The 26,143-nt window shown below is 42.7% G+C and overlaps 1 protein-coding gene across 2 annotated transcripts in view; it reads left to right on the forward strand.

Annotated features, from left to right (window-relative positions):
* Positions 1 to 26,143, forward strand: part of DSTYK (dual serine/threonine and tyrosine protein kinase) — a 60,153-nt gene that overhangs the window by 19,243 nt on the left and 14,767 nt on the right. For both annotated transcript variants that reach the window (XR_013348569.1, XM_077839600.1), the window contains exons 2-5: positions 2,372 to 2,760; positions 17,649 to 18,312; positions 23,677 to 23,909; positions 24,480 to 24,563. Coding sequence is in view for 1 of the 2 variants with exons in the window: in XM_077839600.1 (XP_077695726.1) it covers positions 2,372 to 2,760; positions 17,649 to 18,312; positions 23,677 to 23,909; positions 24,480 to 24,563 (1,370 nt within the window). In the remaining variant the exon portion in view is untranslated. The remainder of the gene's footprint in view (positions 1 to 2,371; positions 2,761 to 17,648; positions 18,313 to 23,676; positions 23,910 to 24,479; positions 24,564 to 26,143) is intronic.

The following is a 26,143-nucleotide window of genomic DNA, read 5'->3' on the forward strand; positions in this document are numbered from 1 at the left end:
GTCCTTAAGATGTGGTTTATAGGGCAGACCGTATAGGACAAAATCATCTTGTACAAACCAGGAATTCAAAAGGGCCAAAACCAGTGCTGAGCAGTAACTCTTCAGTTATGCTGAGCATCTCATATTGGCCTTATTGTGTAAGCAGGGGAGCAGACAAAGTATAGGTTAATGGATCAAGTATTCAAGTAATTCAGACTTCTCAAATGAGAAGGTGAGGGAGGGTGTGGCAGCAAGAAATATCACAGCTGCTGTGTGGGAGATGCAGATATTTAATAGACAATCTGTAGTAATTTTGATTATAAAGCAGTTTAGTTTAGATTAAAGTTCAAGTTAAATCATATGTGGTGTTTCAAATCAGTATTTTTTCGTAAGTGAACTAATTTTGCATTTTGTGGCACTATTCTTACTCCACTCAACCTCCAGTATTGAAACAAAAGGCATATGTAAGAGGAGTGAAGAAATAAGGATCAATACGTGGCTACTTGCAACGACAATGTGGAGCTTCTTCCCCCTCCCCAGGTCAACTATTTTGTGACTTTTATTTGTTCAGCCTGACCTTTGACCTTCCCATGTAGCCCTCCAACATTTTATCTATTAGGAAAAAGTCAGTCAGTGAAAATTAAAGTAAAAGTAGACCCTAATTGTTTCAGACAATCTCACTGCAGCTCACTCGAACGACAGTACAATATTTACCTCTGACAGCCAGTGAACAAGGTCTTGCTTACACTGCATCCTGTCTTACCCAGATGTGAAAGCATTTAATTTCCTCAAGTTTTTGTAATGTATCAATATCTAGCCATGGGGGAAGCTTTACAGTAGCATTCCTGTAACTACTTTGATGTTACAGCCAGAATTTTCAGAAACTGTCACTTCTCATGTCAATGAGCTTAGGCTTTGAAGGTGAGCAAGCCTGTCTTTCTTGTAACCCTCTTGGATGTGTTACGCACTGTCGGGTGGTTTTAGTTTATCTGGGGCTGGGAGGAACTTCAACCAATTCATTGCTTGTTGGATTATTTATTTATTTTTTTTTTTCCTGGTGCATGGCTCAAAGCAGTCTATTCAAACAGGGCATTGCAGCTTGGGAAGCGTTTGCAAAATGCTTAATGGCATTCCTAATTCTGTCAGTCCATCTTGTTTTGAAGCCCCAAGATGAAGCACTATTCTAGCACGCTTCAGTATGGTACACAACCACCAGTAAATGTAGGTGCCTCTTAATCACGTCAACCTTCCCAGTTTCCTCATCTCTCTTCTCAATAGGAAGAGCAAGGGGTGGCTTTTAACTTGCTGAGGAAAGACAATTAAAAACTTACTTTCATACGAAGGATGTCTGGGTGTTGTTTTTCTTCAAGTACTTGCTGTAATAAGTTGCCAGTTGCTTTGCTCTGAACTCTTCTATGGAGGTTTAGAACACATCTTGAGGGATACTATAGAATAAGCTGATCCGTGAATTTCACATGCTGGGCCAAGGTGAGGGAATATATTGTACGCAGGTAAAGGTAGAAAGAATTTTACAAGTCTCGAGGTGGTGATCTAGCAGTTAAAATATGGGACCAGGTGCCAGTGCTCCTGGGATGTTGTTCTGGTCAAGTGACTTCCCTCTTAGGACCATTATCCAGCTTGCAAAATTGGGGTGGCTAGCCCAGGGATGTTAAGATTTTAGTTTCTCTCCTGAGACTTTGTAGAAGTACAAAATTAAATTACAAAGATTATATGACGTTTCTAATAGTTGTAGCTATTCATTCAACCACCTCCCCAGCCACAACCCAGGCTTGCCTGGATCTTGTCAAAGTGTTACCTCTTAATTCCAACTTAACTTTCTGTTCAATTGATTTAGTAAATACAGAAACAGTGATGAGATCCTTCCTAACAAGACCATTGCATTTCATTTTGATGAAATTTAGGAACTTCTGCTGTTGGTATTAAGTCAATACAAGCCCTGAATGGGTTACATTAGTTTGAAGGTGCAGAAGACTTTTAGGAAAAACTTTTTCACTAGGAGGGTGGTGAAACACTGGAATGCGTTACCTAGGGAGGTGGTGGAATCTCCTTCCTTAGAAGTTTTTAAGGTCGGGCTTGACAAAGCTCTGGCTGGGATGATTTAGTTGAGGATTGGCCCTGCTTTGAGCAGGGGGTTGGACTAGATGACCTCCTGAGGTCCCTTTCAACCCTGATTATTCTATGATTTTAAGACAAGTAAATACTTAGTGTTATTAAACATGAGTGTCTGGCTGGGTTTCTGCTTTGCTTGTACAGGGCATGCACCTTTCTGAAGATAATGCTGTGCTGACTATAGATACAGAACTGTATGGCATGCATTCTATTGTGTATGTTAATCAGCATTCCTAATGCAATCTGTTTGTTTGAATTCTAGGACAATTGATTTCCTTATCCTTTCCCCGCCATGAAGAGGAGTACCTCCAACTGACAGTGAACTGGCACCCATGCCTTCTAATCCTTGGTCAGAACTGCAATGCCAAATGCCAATTACTAAACATGCTTTTGGGTGAGAAGCTGCTACCCACTACCAAAATAAGCAGTGAGGAGAACTGTAAGAGGCGGCGGATCCGTTTTACACATGGGACACAAACGCAGATTAGTCTGGCGCTGCCTGGGCAGTATGAACTGGTGCATATGTTGGCAGCCCATCAAGGGCAATGGGACACAATACCAGAAGAGGACTTGGAAATCCATGGGGACAATGAGGATCCAGCACACCAGATAGCAGAGCTGGAGGTGACGCTGCCTTACTTGCTACTAAAGGTACTGATCAGAGGCACGCATGTTGTTGGTGCTTGTACTTGTCATATTTAGTCTTATCAGAAGATGATGATGATGATAAACTTTATTGCACATGAAAATGTTAAGATGTAAAACAATGTGAAGGAAGCAGGAAGAGGCAATATTTCCCCCCCCCCCCCCCCCCCCCCCAGAGAAGCCTGGAAGTGTGGTGGTGATGTAACTGATAGGTATGCACGTGCACCCTATGTTTGTTGCCCTAGCCACAAATAGATCACCTTTTTTATTACTACCCATCTCAAAAGACAAATTTAAACAGATGCGCCTTAAGCATTTCTTAAACCTGAATGATTGTAGTCCCTAATACCTTCAGAATCTGCCTCCTGTCCAGAATGACTGAGAGAGCAAATGTCTCCTCCAAGTATGACTTGCTGCATAGCACTCGTGTCAGCCCTGTGGGCACAGCCAAAGCATTCCACATCCCAATTCTGTGTTGGGACAGAATGACTTAATGCTCTGTAAGGGCTGAGTACCTTCCGCTCCCAGGCAGCTATGTGAGTTGAGAACTATTGGCGCTTACTCGGCTCAGGTTTTATAACAGAGTGCCAAACCAGGTAAGGCTTTTTTAGGTGGTAACACCCACAGGGGTGTGTGTGTGTGGTTTTTTTGTTTGTTTGGTTTTTTTTCCCCTAGTTCGGCTAGAGCAGGGAACTGAGAATCTGTTCCTAGTTTTGTCACAGCTGTGCTGTGACCTTGGGCAAGTCCCGTAACCTCTCGAAATATCCTCATCCGTAAGATAAAGATAATGCAGTCTTACCTCGGGAGTGTTGAGACTCCACAATTATTTAACACATGCTTTTAAAGACGAAAGACTCATTTGCTGGGACTTATGTTCAAAAGCATTTACCGTGTTGCGGTATATTCTTATTCCTAGAACACAACGTGGTGACTGGCAAATATATCTGCAGTGGGAGATACAGTAGTTGATATCTACTCTGTCTCTGATCTGTTTCTCAGATCAGTAAGATTATCAATGTACATCTACAGAACAATAAAATAAGTCAGCATTTTCTGTCAATGAGCTACTTACAAACAAGTCTGGTGGGGAGCTACCTTTCATCACTTCCAAGTCACCAGATATATTGTATAAACCAGCCTACAGCTAAAGACCAAGTCAGCCTATGATCATTGAGTGTGGTTTTCTTTTGTGACTTTTTTTTCCAATAGCCATGAGTATTCATGTTGGAATATGCCATCATCTTTATACTGGATCTCTTGGGCATGTGATCATGTGATATCCAGTGGAGTTAAGCTTGAAAGTGTTTAGTTTTAAATTCAAATATCTAACTTGTTTGGTTAAATTTTTATATAGGACATCTGAGCATGGTGCAGCTCACAACCCTCTTGCAAATTTCTCATGCAAGTGACAAAGATCTTTGTTGGGCTCCGATTATATTTAGGACATGATGAAAACAGCCACTCGGATTAACTTGAAAAGGGATGGCAAAGTAAGGAGACCTTCTAGCAGAAGAGGGAGTGTGGGGGTTACTGCTTGCCTCAACTTGGGCTGAAGACTTTTTTAAAAGATGAAATTTCATGAGACTAAAAGCAGGGAAGATCAAACATCTAAGAGTATTTATTTAATACATTGCAACAGTGGGAGACTTTGTTAATGTACATAAGGATCAGTTCACTAGGGATAGCTTTCTGTCAGTGTCAAATCATCTGGGCCTAGTCAGGGCCGGCCTTAGGGAGAATGGCATCCTAGGCCCCGCTGCCTCCAGCCAGTGCTTAATTTGCATTGAAAGAGATGCTGGGGCTCAGGCCCAGCACAAATTAAGCACTGGCTGGGCACTCTCCAGCCACCCAGCTCTCAAGATGGCATACCAGAGAACCACTAAGTGACAAGAAATTTATCACACTGTCACATTTGATTTGGGTAAAAAAAAGAAAAAAAATTCAAAACGCTATACAGATCTTTCTATAAATTGTAAAAGATGCCACTTTGTAGAGTTCGTCTCTTATATCTGCTCTGTCTGTCTGGTTTAATATAATGCCATAAGAAAGGATCATTTATAGATCAGCTTTCCCTCTTGCTGGTCTGTTACATATTTAATAATTTAAAACAAACACAATACAGACTTATTTTACCTGTTTTTGTATTTGTAATTTTAAGTGATCTAAAAGAGAAGTACGCTCTTCTGCACATTCCAATAAAATAGGATGGATGCTGCATCGTCAACTACAGGAATTTCCACTGTCCGTAACTGGAATTGCAGTCTCAAGAGATTAAGGCTTAAACAACACATTCACTATAATCAGTCAAACAGAATACAGAACACAGTGTTTGCTTCACCAGGGTTCTGTTCTTATTATTGTATAATTTAGCAACCACTTAACAACTTTCTATGTTAGCTAAAATGTATAAAGTTCAGAAACCATGGCATAAAGGGTATATACATTTTGGACTTTGACTTGCATTGACTGCTATTAAACAGTTTTTACAAAAATAATAATTTGATTAGGCTAATAAATAAATTATTGCAGAAATTGATTCCAGTGCTTATTCAGAAGAAATTAACTTTATTAGGAATTAATTTATAGGGAAATTCCTCCTATGCAAACCCATGCATTCTAGCTTTAATAACATTTTACATCTGCAATGTCAGTCTCTTGAATCAGCAAGAAAAACATGCTTTATCTCTCACGACACATTGGGCGTGTGTATAAAAAGAGGAGTCTGCCATATGTGATTTTTTTACAGTCTTTGTATCCTGAAGTATGGTAGAACATACAGTCGTTCTTTATTTCTCGTGACAGCAACAAAACTTAAATATGTTTGCAGACAAAGCAACACAAAAATAGTGCTGCTCCAAAACTCTGAACTGCTGAGCTACAGTGGGAGCTGGGGACAGATCCAGCAAGCTTCATGAGTTCAGTGGGATTAAGTGTCTGAGTAAGGACTCCTTGCAGATTAAAGGTTTTCAGGATCAAATCTTTAGCTCCCACTGATCGGTTTTTGCATGCTCACAAGAAAAAAGTAAGGGAGGGAGAGAACCCAGGCAGACAGAGGGGGAGAGGGAGCCATCTTGTGCTAGCGCAGAGAAGCTGAGAAATGGTAGTCACTGATAAAAATTTGTGTGAACAGGCATCTAATCTGAGAGGTATGTCTGAAATCTGTAAAATACACTAACAATAATGAATAACCCCTTCTCCCCTAAGACCTGCACTTGCCTCCTGCACCCCCTTCTCCCCTAACCTCTTCTGTGCCCACATAGAATCATCTCCTCAGTCAGCTCCTGGAGTATTCTAGGATGCATTTCATCAGGCCCTAGTGACTTGACAACATCTAACTGTCTAATTTTTAACTTCTTCTTTCCCTATTTTAGCCTCTCCTACCTCATTTTCACTGACATTCACTATGTTAGACGTATAATCGCCACCAACCTTCTTGGTGAAAACCAAAACAAAGTTCATAGGCATTTCCACATTTTCTGTTGTAATTTCCTCCTCTTCTCCCCCCCCTCCCCCCCCCCCCAAATTGAGTAACAGGCTAGCTAGTTTGATCTCATTTTGTGCCTTGGCCTTTCCAATTTAGTTTCCACTTTTTGTAGGACTCTTCTTTGGTTTTCAGATCACTGAAGATCTCCTGGGTAAGCCAGGGTGGTCTCTGGCCAGACTTCCCATCTGTCCTATGCAGTGGGATAGTTTACTCTTGTGCCCTTAATGTCTCTTTGAAAAACTGCCAACTGTCTTCAGTTGTTTTTTCCCCTTAGACTTGCTCCCCATGGGAGCTTACCTACCAACTCCCTGAGTTTGCTAAAGTCTGCCCTCTTGAAATCCATTGCGTTTATTTTGCTGTTCTCCCTCCTACCATTCCTTAGAATCATGAACTCATCATTTCATGATCACTTTCACCCAAGGTGCCTTCCACTTTCAAAATTCTCAACCAGTTCCTCTCTTTGTCAAAATCAAATCTAGAACAGCTTTCTCCACTTTCTGAAATAAATGGTCTCCAGTACATTCCAAGAACTTGTTGGATAATCTGTGTCCTGCTGTGTTGTTTTCCCAACAGATGTCTGAGTAGTTGAAGTCCCCCATCACCACCGAGCCCTGTGCTTTGGATGATTGTTAGCTCTTTTAAAGAGCCTCAACCACATGGGGGGGTACAGACCTGGAAATGCGAAGCACCTGGTGTTGCTGCTCACTTCCCCCTCTCCCAGCTCCCTGGGGGCGGGGGGTACAGAGGAACATTGGGGGGGGGGGTGAGCAGTAACACCAGGTGCTCTGTGCATCACTGTTCACCCCTCCTCACCAAAACATTCCTTCATAGGGAGGAATCAGAGAAATCTGGGCATCCCCCACATCTCCTCTGCGAGTTTGGGAGGTGGGGGATAATGCCCCTCTACCCTTCCAAACTCCACCTATGTGCAGCGCTCCCCTCTGTCACTCGCTGCTCTGAGTGCTCCCCTGCCCACCGGCAGTGCACATCTCTGCACTGTGCCTGGTGCCCCCCTGACCATGGAAGCCTGGGTGGTAGCCCATGTCGCTGGTCCTGCCTGGAGTACATTGAAGGCTTTCTGAAATTCTTCCTCCATTGTTCTGGCTTTGATGGGCTTGTTGAGCAGACTAGACCCACACCAAGCAGAGGTAAGTAACACAGTGGTAAAATGCCTGCTGGTGATGGACCGTAGTGCTGGCACATTATCAGAGCAATAAGAGGATTTACAAGAATACTTAAAATAGACATAACCCCTAATCTGCACCTCTGTAGCATGGCTCTTGCAAAGAAATTCCTGCTTGCTTTGACAAGAGACACAAAGCTAGTGAGCTGCTAGTAACAATTGCATGCTGGTGGAGATCATGACTTTAAGGCAGGGGTTCTCAAATGGGGGTCGGGGCCCCTGAGGGGGTTGTGAGGTTATTACTTGGGGGGTTGCAAGCTGTCAGCCTCCACCCCAAACCCCGCTTTGCCTTCAGCATTTATAATGGTGTTAAATATATTAAATGTTTGTAATACAGCCTCTGTTTGTCAGAGGGTGGAGATGGATGGCAGGAGAGAGATCACTAGATCATTACCTGTTAGGTTAATTCCCTCTGGGGCACCTGGCGTTGGCCACTGTCGGCAGACAGAATACGGGCTGGATGGTCTGACCCACTATGGTCTGACCCACTATGGCCTTTCTTATGTTAATTTATAAGGGGGGGTCGCATTCAGAGGCTTGCTATGTGAAAGGGGTCACCAGTACAAAAGTTTGAGAATCACCACTTTAAGGTGTAAGTGTCCACACTACGGTTATTTTTTTACCAGCGGTTCTGAGCATCCCAGTTCCTGTTGACACCCGCTGAGCAGAAGGAGCCCAAAGCTTTTGAAAAATCAAGCTGCAGATGTACCCTTGCTCTAGCTGTTCTCTATGCTATTTCTGATAGTCTCATCTTTTTTTACCCCCCCCCCCCCGCCCCCAACAGTATTGAATCTAGATTGGTGCTTACAGATCTTTGTGACAAGGATTTTGTTTGTGACACCATCTCCCCCTCACTAGAGTCACTGAAGAAACGTTGTCCTGCTATGCTCTAAAAAAATTAGAATGGGCTTGACTGTGGCGTTGCCTTACGGACTCTAAACACTGCTTACTAGACCTACATTTGAATTCAGTAGAACTTGTTCTGCATTTGACTTAGGTGTTGCTCATAATGGTCATAACCTCTAATTCTCTCTCTTAAAATGTTTACCAATAGAAGGCAGTCTTGATCGTGGAAATGCTGACACATCCATTGCTTGTAATGGATGTTGTGTGGGTTTAAAAAAATCTAGGCAAGATGCTTAATTACATAGGCAGGTTTGGACTGGGCACTTATAGAAAAGTGAGACAGACCTCATCTAAAGAACAAAGTGGCTCTTAAGTGACAGTACATCCTAGAAGGTTCTGTAAAGCTCTGTAGGAACACAGCAGATCTGGAGCATTATGCAGTCGGCACATGTTTGGCAGTCTTAACATGTTAACCTTTAGCTTGAGAAACTTCGGTGTTTAGGATAGGATTTGCTACCTTTTTCTGGGTTACTAAAGGATATCCTCGCTGAAATAAACATCTAGCTTCACAGAAAGAAGAGCCAGGAATCTGACTCTATGTGGGTGTGGTGGTTTGGGAGCACAATTCTGTGCTGGCAGGTATATTTGCTCTTAAGCATATTTATAATGTAGATGGCCCCAAAACCCCTCACATTTGGCAAGGCTATTCTACTCCTTGGGGATCACTTGTACAAAGGAATGCCTCTGGACCACAGAGGAATAATCAATGCAACCAAACAGATTTATGGTGAAAGTAAACACTTATTAATTTTGCTAAATCAGTAGGGCTTAAAGGCTCTAACTGAGATCTCTGAAATATTGTGCATCCCTGGGAAAACCATTTGACAACTAAAGAGGTGTTAGTGCAGACGGAAACTTCTTTTATACCCTGGATCACAGATCAATCTTGCTTTGTGCTTCACTCTTAGTGGGGTGATTTCCTTAACTTTGAATGCAGGTGGAGTCTGAGACTAGTAGGTGCTTACAGGAAATTCCTAATAAAAATGTGAGGAAACGGTACTTGCCACATGCGTTCAATACTTTAGATCTTTTTCGGGAAAAAAGGTTTTTAAAGGAAAAAATATAAGGTTTGTTCCTTGCACTTTATCTCAAGGAACAAAATTAGATGGGTCAGTAACTTCATTGAATTGGCTTTGCTACTGCTGCTTGTGCACCAATGCAGTGCTGTTACGTTTGACTTCTCTTCACCGTTTGTCCATTACAGGTGGCAAAGAATGTGACTGCAATTCCCTGTGGTCTTAACTGTAAAGAACATTCTAAGCAAAGGCTGAAGCAAACATTGGTTTCCTGTCTTGTTTCTGAGACCCTAAGGGTATGTCTACACTGCAAAGTTGTCAACTGACTCAAGCTCATGCTACAGAGCTAAAAATAACAGCGTAGACATTTTGGGTTGGGCTGGAGCTTGGGCTCTCAAACCCAACGGGGGGAGGGGCCTTTGAGTCCAGGGTCCAGCCTGAGCCCAAATATCTACACTGCTATTTCTAGCCTTGTACCCAAGCCCAAATCAGTTGACCTGGGCTCTGAGGCTTGTTGCCACATTACCTTTTCCAGTGTAGATATATTCTCTGAGGCTGGCTTCTGGCTGAGCCTTTCCTCCAAACCCCAGTATAGCACAGCTGCAATTAAGCTTGACTGAGGTGCTTTTGCTGAGCACCAGAATTAAATATCTGAGAGTTGTTCTGTTTAGGTCTTACACTGGGCCTATCAACTTGGGTTCAGTGCTAGAGGGACGGTATTCTCAGAAGTACAATCACTGGGAAATTCATATTTCCTTCCACCCGTATCTGATTAGAGCTAGAGTCTGGGTCTTGTGCTATGCTCTGAATGTCACTACTTTCAGTTTTTGCTGGCTTAGAGTGATTTCTCTCTCCCTCTCTCTCTCTTGATGGGGCAGGTTCTGTGGCTTTTGCAGTAGGGTTAGAAGAGTCTAGTGTTAAACACTATTCAGACTGTTTCCTATGTCTTGTGTTATCTGTAGACTTGTTTAATTGGCCCTCTTGCTGATGGAAGAACACAAACTTCCATAGTGGAGCAGGATTCCTATTTATGACACAGATGGTCTTTATCCAAAGAAACAAAGTAGCACTAACAACCTTTTTATTTGCAAAGGGTGCTGGCACAGAGTGTTACTGTCAGTTTTAGTTTAGAGTGCTGGCCTGGGATTCAAAGTTCTGGGATCAGTTCCCTAATCTGCCATACACTTCGTGTTACCTTGAGCAAATCATTTAATTTCTTGATGCCTCAGGTCTCTCTGTTAAATGGGGATAATGGTACTTCCCTACCTGACAGGGATGTTGAGGGTAAACATATCAAAGATCATGAGGTGCTCTGATACTTTGGTAACCCGGCCATATAAGTACCTCCGATTCATAGTGCAGTTGTATAACTTGCCCCTAGCAGCGTCTGATTTTAATTATTGTGTTGCTTGTGTGCTGTGGTAGATCCATTCTTGGAATCCGAAGAGTACTGGAATTGGTTTAGTGTTTGAGTGAAATACTGAGTTGAGACTTGAGTCTCACTAAGCGTAACTTGCTGCAGCAAAAGCTTGTCTAACAGAGGATAGCCTCTGAGCACCTCTAACTACAAAAAGTCTTTCCTCAATAAATGGAAAGTGAAACTGTGCCAGGTCTAATAATCTGGGGTAGGGTCATTTTTGGAAGCAGCAAATGAATCTTATTCTTAGATAAATAGGAGGCAGGTATATGAAAATATGGCAATTCTCTGCCAATTTTTATCCTAAAGGACAAGGCAACTGGCTGTGTCCCTAAATAGCTTATTGCACTGAGATAAAGATCTTCAATTGCTTGTCTCTTCTTCATTATGTACTGTGTATAGTGTCTCTCCTTTTACTTGTATTTATTTAGTACTGGGGCTAACTTCTCTCTTTGAATAGAGGTGTACAGAATTTAGTCCATAGAAATATGCATAGGCTGTCAGAGAGAGGAGAATGGAATGCTTTTTTCCTAATTGGCTACATTGTATTACAGTTCTTAATGAATAGGTGCTGTCAACATATGTCAGGCAATATTCTCTCAAGAAGCAGAATTGTAACCCAGCTAGTTGTGTAGTTGGTGTTTAGGTCTCCAAGTGTTCAATAAGTCTTGATTTTTAGACCAGGTTTTAACTTTGGAGAAACATGGACGTAATTATTTGATAGTAATGTATTTGAAGCTTTTGCTTCAGCAGAGCATACTGACTGAGAGCTCTGATTTAGTGAGAATTGACTTAAGGTTCCAAGATATTTCCATAAATCACTGTGTGACTGCAGCAATTCTAGCTAACAGTCCTCTCAGTGAAACTGCCCTATGAGGTGTACATGCTGCTGGGCACACACAAGAAGACTAGAGTGGTGCCTTGAAGAGTTTGTAAGTTTAAGAACTTACAACTGAATAGCATATGGAAATATTCAGAGAAGCACCATAAATTGGGGAAAATTACCTCATAGAAGTAAAAGCAAACAAATGATGCAAATGTTGCTAGAAAACCCTACAAGGTCTCTGCTAAAACAAGGACCAGTTGCTCACGCTGCATTTTGTGTTGGGTTTTTTTTTTAGCCCATCTCCTAGAGACAGTACTGGCTTCCTCCTTTGTTTATAGTCATCTGTGTGAGTCATCATTCAATGTGAATATTGCAGAATTGCCTATCCAATTTTTCTTTAACTTGTTTAGCCACGGACTTGGGAGTCCCATGACAGTAATAGCAGGAAAACTGCTGGCAAGACTTTTTTAGGGCAGAAAATGGGAGACTACTCAAGTCTTTCATTTGACTAAAAATTCGTATTCATGTTTTTGCTCGAGAGCTCAGTGGCTTCCTCTGGTGCACAGTGAAGATCTCACTTATGCCTTCATTTCTGGATTATTTGGGAGAATTTTTGAACTCTCTTAATAAAGTAGCATCCAAAATTGTAATTCTTTCAGCCACACCCAAAGGGGAATATTTAACTCTTCATCAAATGGAAAGGAAGTTTGTTTCAGAGCTGGCCCTTCATTGCAAGTTTTTAGTATTGGGACTTCCAAGTTGCAATGTCAACCAGTGGGGAGCAATCAGGATGCAGGACACCTCAGAGCAATCAATTTAAAGCACAGAGCAACCAGGCACTGGCTAAATGGAAGCTCTAAAAATGCATGCATCATGGTTAGCTAGTTAAAACAGAGAGCAAGTTATAGCTCAATCTAGCCTTTGTTAGCAGAATTATTTTGTGCCACCTCCTCCCCCCCATCCCCTTTTAAATGGGAGACTACTACTATTGGAAACAAATAATACTGAAAGAACTGACTAGGTGAATGTTTACTCAAAAGGCTACGCATATGTTAAAATCATGCTTAAATTAAACCTGAGTCTGAAGCTACCCCCCTTGTGGACAAAGGCAAGGTATCCTACATAGGACTTCTTGACTACCCCAAAAGGTGACCCTATTTGTGCTGCCTTGCACCTCTTTATCAAAGGATCTGAAGGCACCTCACAGATATCAGAAGTATCTGATTAAGTCTCCACACGTGAGTAAATTGCATCCATTATATTGAGATTTGGCTTCAATACAGAAGTCAAAAATGAGCTTTACAGACCATCTTATCTCCTCCACCAGCACTCAATTCCTTATGTAAATAAATAATCTAATTGCCCAAATGAAGGTCTAGACCGAACAAGTGAAAGTGAATCTTAAACTGTATCCTTAAAACTGCTCAGCTCTAGGGCTATTGGCCCTCCTCCCACAGCTCAGCCCTGAAGATGGAGCCCAAGAAGCTACTTGAATTTTAAAAAAAGGAATGGTTTCAGAGTAACAGCCGTGTTGGTCTGTATTCGCAAAAAGAAAAGGAGTACTTGTGGCACCTTAGAGACTAACCAATTTATTTGAGCATAAGCTTTCGTGAGCTACAGCTCCGATGAAGTGAGCTGTAGCTCAGGAAAGCTTATGCTCAAATAAATTGGTTAGTCTCTAAGGTGCCACAAGTACTCCTTTTCTTTTTGCGAAAAAAAGGAAAGTTTTTCTCACCTTTTGCCTAGCTCTTGCCTTTCATTGTGATTTTTTTTCATGGTCTAATGCAGTACTGATTGGGTTTCCAACTCTGCAGGGCAATACTGAAATTCAAAAACTTTTATATGGATGTGAAATTTTGTCTCTTGTTTGTAATTTTTTTTAAAGACCCTTTTTTCTTGGGCCTGTACTGCTGGAGTGTTTTATTTCTCTTCTCAGGGAGCACTTCTCCCCTAGCAAAAATCTCTAGTAAAATTTTTAAAGGAGACTCCTAGAGTCTCAGATTCTGTGGAAGTGAGTGACATCCTCCACTTGGTTCCACAGCAGAGAAACTAACTGGGATACTTTGCTCATAGCTTTTGAAGCCAATGCCATTAAATCAGATTTAAATAGTTTTGCCTGGCTACATAAAAGCATTTCCAGTTAATTTAAAATATTTTTTCCCTTCTAAAATAGTGATACTCCACTACAAATAACTGACTAATGTGCAAGCCCAGTGCTGTGGGGAAGTTCATGTAATGAACTGTCTGTAAACATGAAAAGATGTACTTACATGAGAGGATCCCTGTGACAGCTCAACATCTGGTCCCAGGCACCTAAGGGACTCTGATACTGCAAGAATCAATAGCAGAATCTTGAGGAACAACACTGATTTGTTACAGATGCATTTCAGTTTTTCAGGTTCAGATTAAGGAAGGCTGTCTAACCATAGTGTCTAATGAAGATCTTCAATTTAAATAGACTATTGCCCTGTTTAAGATGCCTTCCTAATGTTCTCTCTTGGCTGTGAAATCTTACTTGTTGCACTGTAAACCGAAATGCCAAAAACTCTATTTAGAATGTTGATACCATACTTGTACCCAATGTCTAATTGTCACTGAAGGTAAAATGGTATGAAGATTGCAGCCTCATCCCACCCAAATGACGACACTATTGCTGTCATCACCATCAGTACATGCTTAACAGCTCATCAGTTGTCATCAGCCCCTTCCAAGTGACCAAATGGTAGGTAATTCATTTAACAACTGGTAGTTCAAAGTGTATAAGCCACTGGAGTGTTTAGCTAATTGCATGATCTGATTGGTTGAGCTCTTGAAGCCCATAGAAGGGAGTGGTCTAAATACAATACTGGGAACTAGGAACCAAGTTCCAGTCATGTCTTGGACACTGACTCACTCCGACCTTGGACAATTCACTTAATTCAGGTTTCAGAGTAACAGCCGTGTTTAGTCTGTATTCACAAAAAGAAAAGGAGTACTTGTGGCACCTTAGAGACTAACCAATTTATTTGACCATAAGCTTTCGTGAGCTGCAGCTCACTTCATCGGATGCACTTCATCCGATGAAGTGAGCTGTAGCTCACGAAAGCTTATGCTCAAATAAATTGGTTAGTCTCTAAGGTGCCACAAGTACTCCTTTTCACTTAATTCAGTACCTCAGTTTCCCAATCGTTGAAATGGTGTGAATACTGGACTGCCTCAAATTGTTAATTCTCATTTAGAGTACTTTGAAGCAGGAAAAAATTGTAATCTGTAAGTGTTAAGTACCTATACCACTCCTTCTTCCAATTCATAAAGTCATTTCACCCATATGAAAACTTACCTCTATAGCACTTGAGAAAAGAAGGTAAGTATCTGTTACAGAGGAGGGGTTAAGTGACTGGCCCAAGTGTAACTTGTTTAATTCTTACTGTGTTGCAATGCTTATTCATGTTCCTATGCAACATTCACTGGGCATTATGTCAGTAATCAAAATATTACAGTTCTGACCAACCTCTAGACAGCTGTTGGTGCAATCATTTGGGCAATTACTCCACAAGGTAGGCATTCTCCTGGAGCCTTTCCATCTATGAACACTGTGGCTAAGAACTGTAGCTAAAAATTTGTGGTCTAACTCAATAAAGTTATACCATATATGAATTTTACCTGTAGCTAATAATGCAGCCTCCTAACAGTATTTAACTCCTATTCAGGTGGTAGAGTCCCAGAGCCACACCAACAACTGAACTCTTACCTTTACAGCTGAAATGTTCAATGCTTGAATCACTCATTAGAAACACAGGATATGACTGGCAACTTAGGTGGGCCAGTCTGAACTTGGGTATCTCTTCTAGCAGTGGCCAGTGTCTCTTTCACCATAGGCAGGTGAAGAGCCTACAAATCAGTATATTGTGGGAAGGGTGAGGGACAAATTCACCACTGGAAGTGCCAGGAAGTTAACTTGTACTTGATTGATCTTCTTGGCTTGCATATCTACAAACTTTGGCAGTTTATAGTGTCATTGTACTTAACCCCACTGTAATAATGGTCACTTAGCTATTTTCATTTATGCAATAACTATAAGTTGTAGTAGCAGTGGATAGGAGTCTATTTAGGGCAGTAACTGTATGCTTGGAATACACGCTTAAAGTTGAAAAGAGGCTTGATGCAGGATTTTTCATGACTTGTGTCCGAGCCATACAGGATCAACTCACAGTTGGTCTAAAGAGGACCAGTACAAATAACTGCAAAGTGGATAGAAGAACTTCTTGAAGCGTCTAGCCAGAAAATGTAAAAGCTCTCCTGCATGTCCCCACACAACCTAAAATTTACCTGACTGTCTGCTTGTATGTGTGGTGGTGTGCAGGTGTATTTGTTTTTGCACCTGAGAGAGGGGCTAGCTACTGTTTTTTCTGTGGTAGAAGTAATAGTAACTGAAAAATCAGGGATGGTCCTTAAAGATTTGGTTCAAGGTCAACAAACAAAAGTGAGTGAAGCTAGTTAAGGATTTTCCTTTCCTTTTGCTAAAGGTACAAATACAGAAGGCATCGGATCTTAACACTAAGTCAGTCATTGATGAGACTCTTTGAGCTTTTAAACTGTTTGGCCAACAGGTGGTTATAAAACAAATACAGTAAACAAATGTGGCTGCAATGTAGTCTTAAAGGAAAAGCAAACTTTGCTAGTAAGCAGTGTCATCTTTTTAAAATTAGAGAGAAGATGTTGGCGTCTCGGACAAGCTCCTTGAGAGGTAGCGTGGATGGTGGAAATGGTTCTAAGATAGCCTTTTCTCTAGGTCAGTGGTTCTCAAACTGTGGGTCAGGACCCCAGAGTGGGTCACAACCCTGTTTTAATGGGGTTGCTAGGGCTGGCATTAGACTTGCCAGAGCCAAAGCCTGAGCCGCACGACCTGGGGCCAAAGCCGAAGCCCAAGGGCTAAAGCCCTGGGTGGGAAGGCTCAGGTTACAGGCCCCACATCTGGATCTAAAGCCCTTGAGCTTCAGCTTTGAGCCCACCTCACCCCTCCCACCTGGGGTGGCGGGCTCAAGCTGTGGGTCCCCGCTTCTGGGGGTCATGTAGTAATTTTTGTTGTCAGAAGGGGGTCACCGTGCAATGAAGTTTGAGAACCTCTGCTCTAGTAACTAGTTCAGATTCAGCTCTGTGCAGTAGTGAATGCAAGCCACCTCAGTATGGTAACTTTTTTTGCATTAGCGTATGTATAATGAGTTGGTTGACGCAACTGGATTTCTAGTGTCCAGAAATATCTGCACACTAACTGCCCTTTGTTGGCAGTCTAGAAATGGACTGAGAACTGAATAGGCCAGGGAGGCTGAACTCCTTTTTGTCCTAAATGGGGGATTTTCAAGACAGGTTTGAGTCATGCCAGCAGATAGCAGAGAGAACAGCACACGCGTCCCTGAGCTATTCTTGTGTTGCGGATCTATTGATTTCATTCTCCAGGCTGGCAGTGTGCTCTCACTAGTTCCTGTCCTAAAAATCATCATAGTAGTTTAGAAAACCTTCAATGCTGAATCACAAAAACATGGATCTTGTGTCAGTGACTTCAATAGCTTTAGCTGATTTGAAGCATTCTAGCCATATCTCAGCGAGACACAATGAGTAAAAATACTAAATGAAGTGACTCAAGTGAAAAGTCTGAAATATTGAAGTGAGCTAGGATATATTCTCAGTTCTCCAATCTTTCACAATGAAAATGAAATAAAAAGTCAGCTCTTGCAAGACCGAGAGGTTTGAGGTCTAAAATAGGACCATGGATCCTGTACTGCCACGTGAAACTTGGGTTGGATTTGAACCTTGTTTGCTGATTCCAAGACTTCATTGTCTAGTATTGCTGTAGACACCCAAAAGGTTGAGAAATGAGCCTTGAATAACTACTTCTATAGGCTAATACAAGGATCTGGGAGAAGCTCCAATCAGCCCCATGGACTCATGGGAATTGCATGTTTAGACCATGACAGGTCCTACCACAGGGATGAATTTTTAGTGGGGAGAGGGAAGTTGGGAGTTAGTAGCAGGGTTAATTGCTAAAACTTCAATGTGGTGATTTTATTTTATTACTCTTTCAGGAGGTGGACATTGTGGTAGCCCCTTGTCGGGGATTCCAGTCTGCTGAAGTCACCTTGGGAGAGTATGTGAACCATGTCTTGCCTGTCGTCACCTTTGCCATCAGTGAGACTAAACTCTCAGCATCTGATGAAAATGAACTGCGGGAAATCCAAGAGAAATTCTCTTTGCCTGTTTTCTTTTGCAAAGTGCCAGAGTCGGAGGCTGAATTGATCTCTCCCAAAAAGGCTGAGAATGAGAAGTCATCCCTCTTCTGTCAGCTGATGGACCTAGACTACCTTAGTACCAACCACTGCAGCTGTGGGGCCCCTAGCTCTGATGCCAAAGCCCAGAGCATGCTGGTGGAGCAATTAGAGAAATTCCGCCTCCTGAGCACTTTCTCCAGGCAGGTGCTGCAGAAGCACCTGGTGGATGTAGCCACCATCCTGAACCTGGTGCACTGCCGCTGCCTGGACATCTTCATCAACCAGGCTTTTGACATGCAAAGAGACTTGCAGATCACGCCAAAACGGCTGGAGTACACGCGCAAGAAGGAGAATGAGCTCTATGAGTCTCTGATGGGTATTGCCAATCGCAAGCAGGAGGAGATGAAGGACATGATCATAGAGACTCTCAACAATATGAAAGAGGAGCTGCTGGAAGATGCTGCTAACATGGAATTCAAAGGTAATCTCTGGTAAGAGGAGAGAGATGGGAAGAGATCTGAAGATGACTAAATTTATAAGCCCCCCTCCACAAACTTTGCTTCTTGGGCCAATGTAAATGTGGATCAGAAGAAGTCCGCCTTCCTGTGTGACCTCTTCTGAATCATCTAGTCCGTAAAGCAATCAACGGGTAGTCTGCTACACTGGACTGTTTTCTCTAAGCATATCACTGAAGTAGGTTGGAGCACACAACTAGACCAGGAACACCTGACTTCTAATTAAGTCTGACAGTGATTCATGCTGCGTAGACCAGAACAGGCTACTTAGGCCTGGCCTACACTAAAAGGTTAGGTCGACCCAGCTACATCATTGTGGGGTGTGAAAAATCCACGCCTGTGAGCAACATAGTTGAGCAGATCTAACCCCTGGTGTAGACAGCACTAGGTCGATGGAAGAATTCTTTCACTGACCTAGCGCTATCTACTGCTGCTTAGGGAGGTGGATTACCTATGCTGACAAGAGAGCCCCTCCCGCCTGGGTAGGCAGTGGCTACACTGAAGCACTACGGCAGCACTGGAGCTGTACCGCTGTCGTGTTTCAAGTGTACACAAGCCCTTGGCCTCTTTGCTTTAATGTGCTGTCTTACAATGGGAGACGCTAATTGTCTACATTAGTGGTGGGAAAATGGCTGTGAGTAGTCAAAACTGGATAATAAAACCACTTTTTTTTAGCAAAAAATGCAAGTTTGTCGACACCAAAACATTTTGCAAATTTGTGTTGACTTTGTCAAATTGTTGGTCGCAGAGCCTCGATTTTTTTTTTCATTTTTAGAATACTTCTCATTCTGACACTTTAAAATCCACTTCTCTAGAAACTTCCTTTACTATTATAAAAATAACTGTAAACATACGCTAAATAGGAACATTGTTTGACCCCAAAATATTTTTTTTACTTTTCAACTTGCCAAAATATTAAAAACCGTTTGTTCTGGTTCAGCTCCACCAATCTTTGTAATAGTCAGTCAACTGAAATATTGCCAGTTTGCCTAGCTGTGGTTGTGAGGATAGTAAATCTCTTAAAAAAAAACTGTGAAGTGCAAGCCTCTACCCTGCATTCCTAGAATTTAAAGTTTCTTTCTCTCTCTTTCACAGGTGAGGACTGTTGTCTTAAACAGCTTTACAGTATTGAACCTTCTAAAATAAAACACTTCTGTATAGATTCTTGGTTGTCCTTCTACTATTGTTTCCTGCTGACCTCTGGGCAGTTACCTGGTGGTGCATCAGAAAGCATGGGTTATTGCCCAAAAGTCTATTTGGTATGCTCAACACATGGAAGAATGCAAGGACATGTGGTGTAAATTTTAACTAGGATGCAATTTTATTAGTCAAATTATATCCAGGGAACAGTCCAGTGTAGTCACTTGGAGCACATCAATCCTTTGGCTCCCTTACAGGGGGAGCACCCAAGAATTGACAATCATCACACAAGAAGGTTCTCAGGGTGCCCCCAGCTGCCCACTATCATCCCATTTTTGGGAGTTGAGGTGACAAGTGACTTCGACAGCCAGACAGCACTGCCATGAAGTGCAGTGGTGGGGCAATTGCCCCATGGTCATATCCCAGTCCTTGGTTTGCACTTGACCCAGGGTGGGGGTGAGGAAATGGACAAGTTGCCCCATCTCATAAGGAGATACCCTTCGGATGCCCACTTTGTTAAGACTTTGGACCTGGAGCCTAAATCGGAGAGTTCCTGCACTCGGCACCTTCCAAAAGTTGCAACAGCTAAACAATTCTCCTGTAGGTTCTAATGGTGACCTTCAGGAGCAGGAGAATCCCAGCCCTCCTGTTGCCCCATCTCATAAGGAGATACCCTTCGGATGCCCACTTTGTTAAGACTTTGGACCTGGAGCCTAAATCGGAGAGTTCCTGCACTCGGCACCTTCCAAAAGTTGCAACAGCTAAACAATTCTCCTGTAGGTTCTAATGGTGACCTTCAGGAGCAGGAGAATCCCAGCCCTCCTGTTGCCCAAAACTCAGCCTCTGGGTTTCTCTGTGAAGACAAAAAACCCAACCGATCTTGGTCAATCTGGTGGAATGGGGAAAAATTCTTTCCCAGCCCCAAAGTGGCAATTGGCATAGCCCACGGTGACCTAATAAGGAAGGGTTGGGGTGAGCTGATTGTTAGGAATTAGTAAACAGGAAATGGCCCTGAGCACAGGTCTCCAAAGCTCATGCCAAATCCCACACAATCTCCACCCCACCCTGCAAGTCGTATGTAGGCAGGAAATCTCACTGTCCTTTTTGCCCTCTCCCATCATGGAAACCACCAAGCTCAACTGTGGTTAGGCTTGGGGCCCTCTTTTGGGAAGAGTTAGCAAAACCTGCTCTGTTCCTGCAAGCTGAATGGCATGGGTGGTCTTTTTTTGTTTGAAGATGCATGGCTTCCCAATGCACTTCCTAGTGAGGTGTAACTTCTGTTGGTAGCTTTTGAGCTCCAGGAGTGAGGGGTTTATTAATTGTTGTGAATGGTTAAACTTAAGTAACATATTCTCTCTAAGTCTTTTGGTCTGGGGCACTAGATTGTCCCATGATTAGCTACAAATGGGTGCTTTGATGTGGCAAGTTTTATAAAACTTTCTCTTGTCAGGCAATGGTTTGCAATAACTATTTTTGGTCCTTCAGGAAGGAACGTTGACATGGAAATGCACTTTGAAGTGACATGAAGGGGTTTTCTGCTTGAAACGAAATTGAAAATAGCTTTAGGCTGTAAGATTGGAGGAAGTGGTTTGCTTTTCTTTACGTTCAAAAGGCATTGAATGCTCTAAGGAGGCTTTTAAATCTCTAGGCCTGCACTTTAATTTTAAAACTGGAAAACAAATGCATGCAGTCCTCTAGGAGAGATGGAGGGTGTGGAATAGAGCACCTGCCATAAAGTAGAGAATGAGCATGTGGAATACCATGTATCCAGATTTTTGTCTCTGGAGTGCAGTCACGGTTGGGAGGGAGAAGGATTGTTCTGTGACTTAGCATATGTTTGCTTTGTATCAGTCACATTAAGTACAGCCATAATCATGAAGGGTTGGTCTACACTGCAGTGTTGGTTTGAGTTAATTCTGCTTGAGTGAGAGTGTCCACACTGAAATAACACTTGATTAAAAGTGTTATTAGTGTCCTGGAGTAATTAAATCCCCACTGTATTATTTGAGCATCAGCAGCACTCAAGCATCAGCCCACATCCCCTGATGGGCCAGGTAGCTAGAGTTTAAAGCATCATTTAACTGGAGCTAGAGACTTTGTGTGAATGGGAGTTGGGTTATGGGCACCATGTTGCGCTTGGAGCTAAACAAGTCCTCGGGCTTTATCTGTGCTACAATCAGACTGCAATCAGATGTGACTGCAGCTTGGGGAGGTGTACCTACACCTAGCTTTAATCTAGCTAGTGCAGTTAAAAATAGCAGTGAAGACATGATTGCACAGGCTAGTAACGAAAGTATGTACCCCAAGTCCCTGGTAAGCGTGTACATCCCATGCTGAAGTCTGTGCTGCTATGTCTCCACTGCTTTTTTCTTTTAGCTGCATTAGGTAGTTTAAAGCTAGTGTGAGTATGTCTACTTGAGATCTAATCGCGCTTTCAACTGTAATGTAGATGTAGCCTTTAGTGAGTACATGCCTTCAGCGTGCACGCTGTTGTATAGAGCTGGGCATTCAGGAGAATGTAAAACCAGACTGCAGTAACTTGAGGGCCAACAGCATTTGAGAGTTTTTGCTGCAGGAAGGAAGGTAGATTCTCCTTTTGTGGCCTCTGATGTCATAAGTCAGTCACTTGATTTTATGTTTAAAGAAGCTAGACTCTCCCTTTTGGATTTTGTGTTCAAATACAGGGCTCCAGCCTGACCTCTGAGCGTTGCTGTAGAACTGGGGAAACTGGCTGTGGTGCATGCAACTTGACCAGCTAGTTACCTCTTGAATAATACTTGGCATTTTGTATACCAAGCATTGAATAAGCACCAGATAATCTTTGTGATGTGAGGAATAATATGGAGGAACTGAGGTACAGCAATAACTGGTTTGCATGAGACCTTGCTTTTAACAGAGCTCAGACCAGATTTCAGTTCTGACTGGGAAATCGCTGTGATGTGCATTTGAAATCAGAGGGCAGGGTAATCCTTGTCCCCTTCCATCTTGAGGGTTAGATGGGAGGTTGGCAAGTACATCACGAGAGAGAGTGACTCGTATGGCAGCCTTCTGAAAACAAGCTTTAGTGTCCAATTGAGAGCTAATTATAAGCTCCTTGGGGCAGGAGGGACCCTTTTGTTCTGTCTGTATAGTGTCTACACAATGGGGCTCTGTTCTATGACTGGGTTACTACAATACTACTGCTAATAATAGTCCTATAAATGTAAACAATCGGGCACAAGCATTGCAGTGGTGTGTATGTTGTTCTCACAGGCTATTAAGTTGGCTTGAAATTGCCGTAGGACGCGCAAGGAATCAAAAAGTATATTTAGAGACTTGAGTCTCAAACTTTTTTGCATTTAGTGGAGCAGATAGCTTTTCAGTGAACTTAGTGCTGAGAACTAAAAAATTCTGTGTCGGAAAATGAACTGGAGGGGGTGAGATTGTGGCTTTGGAATGTCTTGGAATCACTGAGTTAGTTAAAAACAGGCAAATGGCCTGAATTCCCCCACCCTCCCAAATCACCATTTGAATATGCTTCAGAAACTACTGAATTAAAACCTTCCTAATGTTTCTCTTACTGAGAAACAAGTACACAACAAAGAAAAGTACACAACTCAATCACCAAGGGGTCAAATGGTGAATGAATTAGCCTTTCATCTGTGTCTTTGGTCCTAGATTTAGTATATGGCCCTAGGGATGCAGTGGGATGCATGCCTGTAGAACAAGCTTGCACAGCTTCCACCTGCTTTTAAGCCCAGTTTGTTGTGATTTTGAAAGAACAGTGCTAATCATCCTACTTCAGAACATCTCTTCTTTCCTCCCTGCCCACCCCCACCCCCCAAAATAAAACAAAACCAAAGCACCCCCCCCCATCTCAGTCTTTTCATCTTACTGTAATGCTCCCTTGGGAGCAGTGGAGGGGCCCCTGTCCACATGGTTTCAACTAGCTTTCTTTCACAAACTATTGTTAGCAGCAGTTTGTCCAAGAGCATAAACAGGACCTAGAAGTCAAAACTCAAGATAATTTAATAGTGTTAGAAGGGGTGGAGGGTGAGCAGAAAGTGTCGAGACAAGTGCTGTCATAAGCTTGTGCTGTAGCTGCTTTGCAAAACACAGTGCAGAAGCTTGTCATGTTTGACTGCTAATAGTACAGTTGTGATGCCTTTGTGTCCTGGCTGTACAAATTTTTCCTTCCTTCCTTCTTGCAGACATTATAATTCCTGAGAATGGGGAGCCTGTGAGTTCCAAGGACATTAAATGTTGCATTAAGCAAATCCAGGAACTGATCATTTCTCGGTTAAACCAAGCGGTTGCCAACAAATTGATAAGCTCCGTAGACTACCTGCGTGAAAGCTTTGTGGGGACGCTGGAGAGATGCCTGAGGAGTCTGGAGAAGTCTCAAGATGTTTCAGTACATATCACGAGCAATTATCTCAAACAGGTACGGTAGCTCAAACAGTTGCTGAGAATTTTCGTAGCGTTACTTTTTTACAAAGAATTTTGTTGGACTGTCACAGCAAGACTTGACTTTATCCTGATAGCATAAGAGAGCAGCACTAAAAAAACAAGGAAGAGTTGGGCAAAGCTATAATGTACAAGCCCTACTAAAATCAATAGAAGGAAGCAGAAATCTTTGAGAAACTGACGTAGTGGCTAGAGAAGAGGAGGGGGTAGAATTGGGGAATCGTAGATTCTATTCTCCCCTCTTCTCAGGCTTGCTGTATGATCTCTGCCAAGTCACTTAACGTCCTTCTCGGTTTCCCAGTCTGTAAAATTGTGATAATTACCTGTCTGTAAGGGTGTGGTAAGGATTAAATACACGGAGTAATCTGGTCTGGTAGACTGGGAGCCATCTGCAACATCGGGTATAGACCATTGCCAGAGGCAAGATACAAGATTTGCAGGACCAGTGCTCTTATTTGTTCTAGGTCGGTTTTCCATACTGAATCAGAATTAAGCAAGTCATGGGTCCTACTTTGCTAATTCTCCCCTCCTCCCCTCCCCCCTCCAGATATTAAATGCAGCCTATCACGTTGAAGTCACTTTTCACTCGGGCTCATCAGTAACCAGAATGCTTTGGGAACAGATCAAACAGGTACGAATTGTCTACATTCCTTTCTGTTTGGACTGTAAAATAGACTAGTTACTATCACACCCTGAGTCTCGTACTAGAACGATGGACTGCTTGGATTATAAACGCTGCAGGGATGGCTTATGAAACTTTGATACTAAATATTAATAACTTCTGCTTCTCTCTGTTCTGCAGAATTATACTTCTTTTTACAAGCCATAAATGTGCAAATTAATAATGTGCCCCTAAAAGGGTGCTGGATGCTTCACAAAGCGAATAATTGACTTGACGGTTGCTTGTTACAAGTATTCAGGCAAACCACTATATTATTATTATTTATTATTTGAGTGCGTGTCCATACAGATTCTGCTCTTCGTACATGAGATTAGATTCTTTTGTGATTGTGCCTGTGCCCGGAGTACCTTTTCATTCCTCATAATGGAAGGCATAGGGGGCGTGGGGCAGCAGCCTCCTGCAATCAGTTCCTTCTTACTGCCCCTTGCAGTTCCTGTATGGATGTTCCTAACTTTGTGCAGCTAGGACGCTATTTTTTTTTCTTCCTACTGTGGGGGGGAGTGCTGGTCTTTGTCTAGTGTTGATCGATCGGATTTCTTTGCCAATTGGCTTTGCTTTACTTAATCTTAAACAGAGTAGTGAGAAGGTTTCTGCTACGCAAGGAATCCCTTCCTTGTATAGATCGACTGTACAAGGGCAGACCCAAGTCATTGGAGTTCAAGGTCTGCCCATCCTGCACCTGCTATTCCTGTGAATGTCTAGCAGTCCCAATGGCTATTGTGCTTTGGAGCAGTGAGGATCTGGCAGAGTTCAAGATCGTTTCTGAGAGGCACTGGAAGATCATCAGGGATGCAGAGCAACCCTCCTGATACCCACTCATTTGTCATCCTTCCTGACCGTACCAGCCATGGCAGTACTGGTCTCCCTACAAGTGAGCCTCTGTTCTAGGAAGTGAGCTTCGTCCACTGTCTCCAGAGCCAGATCCCCCTCACCAAAGAAGCTGTCTTGGGCTTCTCTCCTGTCTGTGTCCGCTTATAGAGGGTGAGAGGGAATATGGTGGAGATTACTACTCTCCACAGATTTATCAGCCTCTGGCCATCTCCATCTGCAGATAGAAGTAGTTAAGCCCCCAACTGCTACTTCTGTGGATGAGCTTAAAGCCCTTCCAAGACCTTGCTAAAAGTGGTGAAGACCCTAGATATTCCACTGGAAGTCATGCAAGAACATGCTGAGTGTCTGTCTTCTGAATGTCCTGCAGCCTTCCTCTGCAGTGTAACTGGCCATGCCCATTGGTGACTGACCACTTGACTTGGCATACAGTGGCCTCAGTCACAGCAACATCAAAAGGGGCTGTTGGATACCAGGTACCTGTGAAAGGGTTTGAATATTTTACTAGCACCCTACCCCGGGACTCTTTTTAATAGCGCAGGTGGCTCATGGGAAGTTGAGGCACCAAAGCCCGCCCAAGTCTACCCATGTGGATAAAGACCCCAAGAAACGAGATCTATTTCAAGAAGAAGGTATACTCCTCAGCAAGCCTTCAGATATGAGTGGCAAATAATCAGGTGCTGCTACCAGAGAAGGACTTC

Source organism: Eretmochelys imbricata, chromosome 21 (assembly GCF_965152235.1).
Source record: "Eretmochelys imbricata isolate rEreImb1 chromosome 21, rEreImb1.hap1, whole genome shotgun sequence".
In the NCBI taxonomy this organism is placed as follows: Eukaryota; Metazoa; Chordata; order Testudines; family Cheloniidae; genus Eretmochelys; species Eretmochelys imbricata.